The 12385-nt window shown below is 45.2% G+C and overlaps 1 protein-coding gene across 3 annotated transcripts in view; it reads right to left on the bottom strand.

Annotated features, from left to right (window-relative positions):
* The window catches only part of Tiam1 (TIAM Rac1 associated GEF 1), a 362213-nt gene that overhangs the window by 108179 nt on the left and 241649 nt on the right, over nt 1–12385 (bottom strand). For all 3 annotated transcript variants that reach the window (XM_076867146.2, XM_076867149.2, XM_076867147.2), the window contains one exon: nt 1452–1899. In XM_076867146.2, the coding sequence (XP_076723261.2) occupies nt 1452–1899 (448 nt within the window). The remainder of the gene's footprint in view (nt 1–1451; nt 1900–12385) is intronic.

The following is a 12385-nucleotide window of genomic DNA, read 5'->3' as shown; positions in this document are numbered from 1 at the left end:
TTTGAAATTGGCTTTTACTCAATGATCAACTTGTTCTAATTTTAAGACTAACAAGAAGCAGCAAATCCAAGAACCACATACTCCCTGATCAAAGTCTGTTTACCTTTATCTTCACTTGAACATAAGCTCTAAGCTCTTCAGCTACTCATGAAGTTATTTGCAAGATTCATTCTAGATAGGTTTTCTTTTAATTATTTATTTTGTTTAGTGCAAAAGAATCTCTGGGAAGTCTCTATCCCAGTTTCCAGTGGTTCAGTCTTTTCTTTCTAAATATCCAAGGATTGCTAAGAAAAGTCAGCAGTGAGTCTTGTTTCTGAGTGGCAAGTACAAAGCCCGGAGTGTGTCTGCAGATAATGGGAACCTGTCAGGATTAAGAAGTGAAGGGCTCTGTGGCTGCATGTTCTCAGCTGACTCCTGACAGGTTGTGTCACTCAGATCTGGGTCACCCAGAGAGCAAAGGCTTCCTCCTCTAATGGGCTCATGGACTATGCTCCCAAAAGCCTGCGCCCTGCCTTCCTATGTCATTTATCCTTTAAGGAAATGGCAGGGGAAAGAATATTCCCATACACACCATGTCCCAAGTAAAAACAGTCACCTAATTATTTCTGTTCCATGCCACCATCATCGCTTTCAAATTTAGAGCAAGAATCACCAGAGAAGTTTGTTTAAACCACAAATTCAGGCCTGTTACAGATGAACTCTGTCCCTCAAAACTCCTATGTTGAAGTCCGAATCCCCACTACTTCAGAATATGATCATATTTGAAGATATGAACTTTAAAGGGATAATTAAGGAAAAGTGAGGTCATATGGGCAGGTGATCATCTAACATGACTGGTGTCTTTCCAAGAAGATGGAATTTGGACACAGGTATGAGAGATGGCCACATGAGGATACCCAAAGAAAATGGCAATCTCTAAGCCAAGGACAGAGGCCTCAGGAGAAACCACCCTTGCTAACACCTGGGTCTCAAACTTGCGGCCTCGAGGACTGGGAGACAATACATTTCTGTTATTTCCAACTCCCAGTTTGCAATCCTGGCCACCCTGTCAACAGAACTAGGTGTTGCTACCAGGGGATTGGGCATGACATGCTCCTCGTGCTTAACCATGAAGAACAGTAAAACAAATCAGAACCACCGCCAAGCCTCATTTGCACGAGATGGGGGACAGGGCAGAGGAAGTCCTAATCAAGAGGCTTCAGGTTCCAGTGGAGGCAGATGAATAAGTTCTGGAGTTGTGTCTGAAACGTTGCACACAGAGTCAACAAGAGTGTGTCATACATGAGAGATCATTAAGAGCAGACTTAATGTTATTATGGTCTTGCCACAGTAAAATAAAACATTAAAAACTTCACACGAAATAATTCTACACCATAACACAGAAACCTCCATCAGGTGAGGTCCGGGGCTCATCAATGGTGCATATTATATGCAGCCAGCGCCCCCCTTACCTTTCAGGGATACCCAGTAGTGCTTCCACTTCCTGCGGGTGGCCGACTCCACTTTCTTGTTCTTCTTGTGCACCAGAAAGTTCTTGACCGCCAGCGCGCCGGCCTTGCGCACCGTGCCCTGCGCGGCCGTCAGCAGGATGTCGGACTGGCCCGGGGAGCTCAGGGTGCCGCTGCTCTGCTCGTCGCTGTGCGCGGAGCCGGCTTCCTCCAGGCTCTCGCTCTTGGTGGTACTCATCTCCAGCTCCCGCCTGAAGTTCTCGTACACCCCCTGGCGAGCTGCATCCCCCGTGGAGCTGCTGCCGCTGTCGCTGCCCACGAAGGCCCTGCCGGTGGGGGGCGAGTCACTGGAGTTGGTGGCATTGGATCGCCTGGACAGGAGGTCGGTGTCGGTGGTGGCCCCTTCGATCCCGCTGTCTGCAAACTCGCTGCCCTCGCCTGCATTAACATCCTGGGGAGCAGAGAGGGGAAGAGAGACATGCATCACGGAAGCAGGAACCTAGGAGCTCCCCAAGGTCCGGCCAGGCGCTCTGTAGCGGCAGGAGACCCCCAGGGGATGGCGGCTGGCCACTCCTCCTGGACCAATTCCTTACTGCCCCAGCCACCGCGGAGCTGTTCAGGAAACCTTGAGCCACCCAGCACGAAGGCAAACAAACCATTTGGAATGTTCAAGAAGTAGAAAAGAAACAGGGAGCACTTCCAAGAGCTGATCATTTACCTGACTTAGATAAGTAGCTAATTGGCAAATCTGCTTTGAGATTCTCCCATGACCATGCTGAGAGAACTCAGCGCCCTCACCGTGCTCACGGCTGGCCTTGAACTCCAGGAAATCCCACAGGCAGATGAGCCCCTTGTTCCAGAGGTAGGGGGCTACAATGCATAACTAGGTGCTCACAGCTGATGTGATTTTTTTCTTTTCTTTTTAAAATAAAAGGCCTGCCTAGGAGTCTGTTTTATAATAGGGTGACTAACCAGATAGTGTACCGCCTCACCCACTCACCCAGCAGGACCCTGTGTCCCAGGAGCCAGCAAGAGTCCTCATGCCCTAATTAGCCTCCTTCTAGAAAACAGCAGTCTCACTCCACATTGTACCAAATCAGACTGTGGGGCCCCGGCCTCCGACTCCTGCTCTCCAATTACCTTGCCCTTTCAAAGTGGGGATGCTAAGAGCCAGAAGCAGGTGACTCACTGCCCCTGGGCCAAATAACAGTTCAGGGCAACTGCCAAGATGCTGGGTATCAATTCCCACTTTTAAAACATTTGGAACTTCTAAGTGCCCCTGTTCTCCAGTCAAACATTTCCAGGGCAGACTGGTCTGTTCCTAAATCAGAATTTTAATTGCTCTAAAGTGCTACAAGCATTACTATAAACAATAATTAAATAATGGTAGCCATCAAGGGGCGATAACAGCAGTATTGGACAGGACGACCCAACAGTCGTATGGATAAGGAAGGACACTGACTTTCATCAAAGGAAGACAGCAGGAATAAGTCTGACACAGAGGGGATGGCAAAGGAATACACAGTTTGATGATTCTCCAATTTTGGAGCTTTTACTAAAAACTAACTAATTATGATTGAAACGTGTTAAAATGAACTGGATATTCTGGATTGTCATAAATAGAAATGCTTTGGATGCCAGTCTGTGCTGAAAGGCAATTGGGCCCAAAGAGCCATGCCACAAACTGATATTGCCCCATGTAAGGCCCAGACAGGGGCCGTGCCCACATCTCCATGGGTCTTACTTAGTTGTTCCAACTTAGAATTGTTCAAAGGTCATCATGAAAAATTCTAAGTGAGCAACTAAAAGAGGTGCAGAGCCAGACCTGGGGAAAGGTGGGAAAGGGCGGTGGAATGGTAGCAGGGTGTATCTGGACAAGCTTCTGAGGACTGGGTCCATTTCAAGTAGAGTTCAGACCTCTGGGAGTTAATAGGAACTTAAGGGGACTCAACCCTGTGCTATGATTTGGACATGGTTTGGAAGCTTGGTCCTCATTGTGACAATGGAGAGAGCTGGTGGAAGTTCTAAAAGGAGGGGTCCAGTAGGAAACAATAAGGTCACTGGGGGTACCACCCTTGGAAAGGATTAATGCTAGTCTCTTGAGTTATTCTTGCAACAGCAATTTGTTATTAAAAAGTATGCCTGACCCCTGTATCTCTGTGGCTTCCTTTCTTGCCATGTGCTCTCTAATGTGGGCTTCTACCATGACTTTCCAGAAGGCTCCCACTAAAGCAGCAGATGCTGGTATCATGCTCTTGTACCTCTAAAACTATGAACTACTTGAACGTGTTTTCTTTACAAATTAATCAGCCTCAGGTGTTTTATTTTAGTCATGACAATTGGGCTAATACATCCTGTAATTGCTGGTCCCATCTCTTTGCTATCTGTTCTTGTGCCTATTTACAACCATAAATGGTCATAAAGAACCAGATCCAGTTGGTAAAAATCCTCTATACAAACAGGAAAACACTTGTTATCAACCCACATTTCTCCCTAGCAGGACATTTATCATATGCTTCCCTTCTAATATAAGACAATAAGGAAATTTGACAACCATTGATTATAGATAACCATGAGTCATGGAAGATAAGAAGTCCGTGAATTTCCCAAACTTCTGGCTTCATTTTCATATGTCTCAACCCTTCCCTGATGAGGGTTAGGTATGTGTAAAGGAATCAGCTATAATTGCTCTTCTCTGAAATGCAAAGAGGTTCGAGGCTTCTCTATGAGACAGGAAAAATATAGTCCACACAGACAGCATTGCTAGTCCATCAGAGAGACTTAAGTACAAAGCAGGTGAGAATTAACCCTAGGCATCTTTTAATTTCCAGAGTTCCACAACAAGAAGGAACACTACAAGGACATCTCCCGATTAACAGATAAGAATACTGGAAATCATAAATCTGGCTGGTGGCAGACTAGAGTTTGGCACCTGTGCTTCTGAGTATCTTTCCCACTGTTGTATGGCAGTCCCATGGTAGAGTACCTGATTAGATTTTGCCTAAACATTCAGCTCCCTGCCCTCCTCTTGGTTACACAGTGCCTTCTAGGATTTCCCAGGAAAAACTGGGTAATGGTCCATCCATTTGTCTTGACTTACCCAGCAAAGAGCTAAATGCTGAAAGTGGAGGGAACCAGGCCAACTCTCAACCAGGCCAACTCTCTTACAGGTTCCTACGGCCCTACAAACCATTCACCTCTTTACAGAATACCCCCAAACCTCTCACCATGTAAACAAAGCGTTAAGGCCTCTGAGGACACTCACCTCTGTCTCACATCTGAACATCTGCTCATGCCACTGTCACGGTAACCATGCAGTGGCCCAGGCTGTGTGTGTTCAGCTCTGAGATGGCCATCAAACTAGGCCAGGAAGGGATTCCTCCAGGTAGGAAGCTGGCTGGCCACAGCTGAGCAGGCACATGTGACGCAGCATGATGCTAGGCAATGCTCTGGGATCTGTGACCCAGGACGACTCCACCTCATCCCCAGAAGTGGTTAATCAGGCTTGGCCACACACATCCCCCAGCTGATAGGTGACCCAACCCACTGGGAAGCAGATGCCTGCTGCCCTGCCCCAAATCTTATGAAGTCATGAAGCTTGGCTGTCCCAAATATCCAGAAGCCCATCCCCTAGTGTGGAGAATGGGAGGGCCCAGCCAGGGTCACTGCTCAACACTGTTCTTTCTTTCCTTCACTGTGACATACATTTTCTGTGGTCAACTTCTGGAAGGCTCTTCCTCCTCCTATCTACCTTGACCTCCAGGACATTTCACAACAGGGAACGTTGATTCTCCCCATACCCACAGCACCTGTCAACCTCCCACCTCTTCTCGACCTCCAGCAATACAGAAGACTGATGCCCGTGATGAGGTCACGGGAGAGGCTCTGCAGTCTTCCTAGCAAAGGCAGGGTATGTTCCTTCTTACCAAACGAAAGGACTCGGCATCTGATTTGTCCTCAACTATTTAGCCAAATACTGAATTTTGACCTAAAATATCAGAGGAGGGCTGGGGTGTGAACTCAGTGGTACAGCGTTTGTCCTGAATGGGCTAAGGCACTGGGTTTAATCCTCAGCATTTGGGGGGAGGGGGGGTCAGAAGAAATCAAAAGAAGTGGTAAGATCCTAGCCAAACAGAAACAGTCCCCCAATATGGTACATGACCCAACAGAGATTTCCAGAAAACTGCGTTAAAAAAAAAAACTCTCCATGTTAGAAATGCTCCACTGAAGAGCCTTCCAATTATGAACATTCATGGGCTGGGAAGGTTCTTAAGTCCTGCTCTTCCGGGACAAATCCTCTCAAATCAGATTTTCAGAGCACTCACCAGTTTCCATTCTACTGGCAGTTCCTCAAAATGAATGTATGTACTTCCCTCCTGGATGTACAAGTGGCCAGCTGTAGCCCCAAACATGCAAGAGCTGCAGGGCAAGAGTCTTCTTAGTAATTTAAGCTGGGTAGCAAATGCTCAAATGACTTCCTATAGTAAACTGGGGAGGCAAGAGGCCAAATCAAAGCCTGTTTACACTGCCTTGGAAACTGGAGGGTCACCCAGCCAGAATATGGACTGGTGATACATTGTAGCGAGGCTCAAATGTTTCCACAGGAGACTTGCAAACATAAGTACTCCAGGGAGAAGATTTTCTGTGTTGATATGCAGACACAATTGTGGAAAGGTAATTAACTACAAAGTGCAAGGGCTCTGGGACAATTCAGGGACAGCAGAATCAATTGGTCACTTATAGTCACAAGTCAAATGCAATTAAAAACTGCTTTTTGATCACCTTAATTTCCCCAAGGGATCCAGCTTAGCCTGAACATACCTGTGCAGAGAAGCTAAATATAATGTAGGAGAATTCACTGAATTTCAGTGGGGCAAGGAAATTTTGAACTGTAAAAACCTTAAATTAGAACTATTTCTGCTTTACTAAATTCTAAAATGTTCCTCCTCTTGTTTTTCTCTTTCTTATCACCAAAATGTAAGAATCCTCCTCCCACGTGTACCCATAGACTCCCACACATACACACACGCGCACACACACCCCCACACACCCCATCTTTGGTTCTCAGCATTGCCCTTGGTTTACTCACATACCTATATTGATCTCAGTAGAAATATCAATTCTAGGTAAAATATTCTGCACCATTCTGTGCCTTACTTTGCTCATCTGTACGATGAGGATGGGAAATGGTCAACCTTTTAAGACACTTTTTAAGATGCTGTGTAACCCAGGAAAAGTGTCTAGACTGGTATTCAGCACACAGAAGCAACTCATAAACGCCAACTGTAATTACCATCATCTCTACCTTCAGCCTTACTTAACACTTGAGCCACTGGAGGGAAGGCACTGCCTGACCTCAGCTCCAAGCTTCTGGTGCTAACATGGAAGAAGGGCTGAGGAATCTGGGGAAAATAAAGTCTCGTGGGGAAAACAGAAGGAGCATAAGCGTGAGCTTCATACTAATGACGCTTTTTAATGATTTTTAAATCCATAAAGCAGTACAATAAAAGAAAATGGTGACACCATCTACATTATTACTAACCATTGTCCTGTCTGATTTGCTAGAAATAGGAAGCCAGCTCTATTTTCCCTTTTTCTGCTTTCCCAAGGCAAGATCTCCATAACCTTTTCTGTTTCCAACACCCATTCCTCCTTCTCTAATGATTCCCAATGGGAGTGACTCACAGTTTCTCTCAATCCAACCACTGAAACTGAAATCCTTGCTGTTACTAAAAAGGGACTCCAAAGTTAAGTTGGCAAAGGCTTGAAATGTTGCTTCAGGTAACTTCTAACTGGAGAGTGTTTTATGTCCAAGTCAAATGAATCATCTTCTCTCCCTTCATCTGTTTTTTCCATGGATGTGCTTTTCCCTTGTAATCACCATTCCTCTGCTTCCTAACCCATCATACGTTACACTTCCAATCCCTTTGAGTCCCCTCCTGGAGCCACATCCTTGATTCAGCAATGAGTTCTCTGTTCTCACTACCTTCCTTCTACTAATCCACCCCCCACAACATAGCCAGAGAAGTCTTCCAAGAGTGATATGAAGAACTCCACACGGGCTGTCATTCAAAACCCTCCCCAAAAGCCCAGCATGGGAGCTTCAGCTCTGGATGCACCTCTGCACCAGTGACACTGAAGGACTCATTCCAGAGCATTCCTCTTTGCTCTCAGGAGCAGTCATGCTCCTCCTTTTCTGCACCTTCTCTTTCCCTCCTCCAATAGCCACGTCAACTTCTAAACATCTCCTCTCCCCATCCCCAGTTCTACTTCGTCACACAAGGCTTCTCTGCTTTTGCTCAAATGTGTGAGGCGCCCTCCTACTGTATAAATCTACAGCCTCCTTCCTCCTTTCCTCCAAGTCCCAGCCTCGTCTGCCTTTCCCCAAAGGCCCACCCTGAGCCCCCTACCTGGAACTACCTCCCCCTGCCCCCCACCCTCCCACCGCCCCTTGCTCTTCCTTCCCCTGCACACGTCTTACTTGTGGTGCTGTCTGTCCTCTGCCATACACCCCCATTTCAGCACAACTAGCTCCGTGAGCTGAGGGATCTTTTCTCGTTGACACATCCCAAGTGCCAAGAATAGCACCTGGCATGGGGTAGGCACTTTAAAAATAATTGTTGAATGAACTAACTGCTGCTCATTTCCCACCACAATCTCAAAACAAGGAAAACAGTTTCTCATGGAAAACATTTTAGTTTGATTTCAAGGTTTAGTCATCGCCAAGCACAGCTCACGCGCAACCAAAGTTGCGATGACAAATTAGTCCTAACTGTAAAGCTTAAATTTGCAACGCTCAAGCCGTCCAGTTTTATTATGTCTTATACGGATGCAACCGGAATTCATTTAAATGTTTTTCTTCCTTTCTTTCTTTCTTGAAAGTAAGAGAGATAAGTTAGAGGGCTATCTTATGACCTCGGCAAGATACTCTGCCAATGGGTGACCCAAGAGACAAAGTGAAAAGCCTGTCAGGTGTTTCCTAAGTTCTCCACTGGGCTCCATGGAGACCCTGCCAGCCCCTCATAGTGGGCTGGTTTCATGGTCCTATCCAAGAGGGTCTCGTGTTCCTGCTCAGAGGGCTCTGAACTTCAGGCACCGGTTAGGCTACAAAACCAACACTTACACCTTGTGACACAATTTGAGTTGAGGGGCACAGACTTTCCTTGACTTGTGTACTAAATCAAAAATTTGATTTTTAAAAGACTAAACTTTCTCAAACTGTTAGCATAAATGGGCAGTTCTTGGGTAGGAGCCGGAGTCCTTAAGATACTTTCAGAGAATCCCTAACACCTTGCTTTTCCAACTACCTGTGTAAGGGGCGAACTTTGCTCATCTAGTCCAGCCAAACAACATATTGCAAGCCAGCGGACACACAGCAGACACGGGCACTACCAACAGCTCCTGGAAAGAGAGGCCACAGAGATCACAAAAATACACAACAGTGCCTCTCATTCCGGGTCATTTCTTGTAAATTTTAGAGAACAATTAAAAAAAAAAATTTTTAAAAGATATCTATGTGAGGGCTGGGGTTGTACCTCAGTGGTAGAGCGCTTGCCTCGCAAGCATGAGGCCCTGGGTTCGATCCTCAGCACCATATAAAATAAATAAATAAATAAAAATAAAGATACTGTGTCCATCTACAACTAAAAAATATATTTTTTAAAAAAGATATTTATGAGAACATCTAATGTTCATTTAAAATGAATCAATAAGCATTTTTTATGTTTCTATTTCAATTACTATGGTGATAAATATCTACAGATATAACTTGCATAAACAGAAGCTTCTTGGAGTCCAAAATGCTTTAAAAAAAAAAAAAATGGTCTGAAAACTGCTGACATAAGTTATCTCTCAACTACCTACCTACCCACCCACACCCCTGAAAAAGATCTTGGCAAAAGACACAGCTATTCTTGTTGAAAATGGATGGGCTTGTTTTCAAAATAAGAATCTCATTGCTTAATTTACATGCCAGAAAAAGAAAGATAAAGAGGGAGGCAAAAAATAGCAAAGGGGGGGGAAAGGCATTGAACAAAAATAGAGGAAGAAAAGGAAGAGAGGGATTATTTAAAAATTGATTTCACATGAAAATACTTTGTTTCATGAAAAAATAATGTGAGGCTCTTAACTAGAAAGCTCTAGGTGGACTTGAGACCCCCGGGCCTCCTGAGTTGTTATACAAAAGGGTGGTCCATGTGTTTTTCTCAGGAAAAGGTCCAAATCCTTTAGCCAGTTCTCAAAGCAATCTACGACAAAAGCTAAGAATCACTTGGATGTGGATGCCAAGTTTCAGCTTGGGAAACAAACTTATTTCTGAGCCATTTCAGATAAGTTGTCAAAGAATATGAAATTTTAAAAAATAAACACAATTTCGGGGAGGAACTCAAGATCCTCTTCTGCTAACACTGCACCCTTTGTCCTGTTCAACAGGATCACAGACAGATCAAACAAAGCTAGCATCTGGTGTGGCTTCTTCTAGAGCTGTCCTGGTCATCTCTCCTTATAACCACTGTTTCAGGTGACAGGAGTGGACAGGAGCTTCCTTTTCAGCCCACAAGTCCATTCTTGTTTCTATACCAGAGTTGAAGATATTGATCTTAAAGTCTAAGGACAAGGGAAGGTGCCACCATGTGGGGTATCCTTTGGGGAAAAGGCAGCCGGCATAGAGCCAGAAGTCCTGGGTTTTAGTACAGTTGGGAAACCTTGTCACCTGGTCTCTTTTGAACCCTTTCTCCTCTGGAAAGCAATGGGGCTGGGTGGACAGGTAACCCATGAGGTCCCTCCAAGGAGTTGGTGACAGGAAATCAGGCTGAAGTGAGTCCCTAAGCTCTGGTTGAGAGCTCTGCCTTATCCCATTCCCACTCCATACAATGGTGGGCAGCGTTTCTAGGAATGCTGAATGAAGTGTTGGAAACTGTGGTCAGTCACACTCACAATACTAATCCCAGGGATCATACCCTGGCTCACATTCCCTTGCAACTCTCCCAAGACTGTGGCTCCTTGAGACAGGCTCAATGCAGCTGGGCCTCATTCTTCCATCTCCCAAGTGAATGAAGCTCTCCTCACAAATCTCTAAGCCAAATCTTCCCTTGGAAACTCAAAACCTGGCTGCGTGAGGGTTGCACCATCAGATGGCATTGTTTTATTCCAACTCACTCTTTGAAAGTCTCAGAGCTACAGAACAGCTGGGCTCTGAAACATTAAGTCAGACGCCACCATCACAACTAATAAGCACTGTTTACTGAGCATCCGTATTCAGTGCAACAAACTGTGCTGCAAGTTTTCCACTCATTCCCTCCTGGAGTCCTTCCATCAGCTTCCTTTAAGGGGCATTGAGATCCATGGAGGTTAAATGCCAAGAGGCAACCTGTTATCTGCTTTTACAGAAATCAATACAAGTAAATTCTGCTTCAAACAGTATGAGGTTTTACTCACACAGACCCGCAACACAAAGTTACATGCATGGTGTGTGTGTGTGTGTGTGTGTGTGTGTGCACACAAACACAAACACACAAAATACACACAAGGTCAGATACGTGGTTAAACAAAGAACTGTGTACCAGACACTGGCACATAATACACATCACTTTAAAGACCTAAATATGAACTCAAGGGTGAACACAACCTACTAACACATCCAACTACCGAACAAATACAAAAACAGTTAGAAGAGCCAAAAACTCTTTTCTGATCATTTTTGAATCAAATCAAATTGTTCACATTATTTTGGATACAATGTATTTTCTCCAGGCTGAGAGGCCATGCTCTTGGGCCAAATGTTTGCCAGGGATTTTCTCAGAGGGGAATAAGATTGCTGTCAGGACTTGAAGGGATTCAACTACATCACCAGAGCAGACAAGGAGACTTTAATATCTATGATTCAAGCTCATTGGAGAGGTCCCTTAGGTCAAAAACTTAAAAAAAAAAAAAAGAATACTTTTCAAGGGAGCTTCCACACCCACTGTCTCTTAAAATACACTGTTTGGAACACAGTGGGCTCAAACTTAGACTAGGAAATGTGGGTGGATGGATAGTGTTGTGCATAATTCTGTGGTTTGTTTCAAGTCATTAAAGATCCTTGCTCAACATATAAAGTCAATACGAAAATAATACTTCCGTTCATTTTATACGCTCGGCAAAAGGCTTCCAAGTATGCGATCCCACTAGGTTCTCCTAATGGCCCTGTTGGAGGCCGGTGTCAATCTTACTGGGCAGAGAAAAATCCACAAGATAGAATGACTTGCCCAAGGTCACCCAGTGGGTACGCAGTGGAGCCAGGATGCAAATTGTCCTTCTTAGGATTCCTAGTCCATTGCACTTTGCATTACATTAAGCACTGACTTATGAGACACTATACTTAGATGATCTCACTCCCATATATTAACAATTTTAGAAGGCGGCAAGCCAAGGAATGGAGAAGTCATACAGCAATTACACATGAGAACAGTCAGTGGGACCGGATCTAGAAGGGGAACTGCCTAGCTTTGCCCCTCTTTCATGGGCACCCATGACTAAAAGGCTCATATCCTCATCAGCCAGCTGGGTATGGGGGCAAGCAGAGGTCTGGCTGTCCCCAAGTTAGAACCATAGAGACAGGGACAGCCGGATACCCCTCTTTAATCTTACACAGAGCAGGTGCTAACTTAGCATTGCTCCAGGTAAAAGTGAAAGGCAAAGGTGATGTCCCAGCTTTAACGGTCTATGTCACTGTGCCCTTCCCTAATCCTAAGGTCAGGGAGGCAATCTCACAAAGCCTTCAAGATGGCCCTTCAGTACCTGTCAGGGGACCTTTTAATAGGTTCCCCATCTCCATGACCTCTCAGGAGTAACCCTTGCAGGGTAGGCAAAAGGACCACAGGGGCTTATCCTATAGATTCCATCATTATAGTCCCAATTCAGAAAAGAGCTGGGTTAAAATTCAGGCAGTGCCTCCAGAT

Source organism: Callospermophilus lateralis, chromosome 10, assembly GCF_048772815.1.
Source record: "Callospermophilus lateralis isolate mCalLat2 chromosome 10, mCalLat2.hap1, whole genome shotgun sequence".
Lineage (NCBI taxonomy): Eukaryota > Metazoa > Chordata > Mammalia > Rodentia > Sciuridae > Callospermophilus > Callospermophilus lateralis.
The sequence above is the reverse complement of the archived record's forward strand: the minus strand, read 5'-3'. Positions and strand labels throughout refer to the sequence as shown.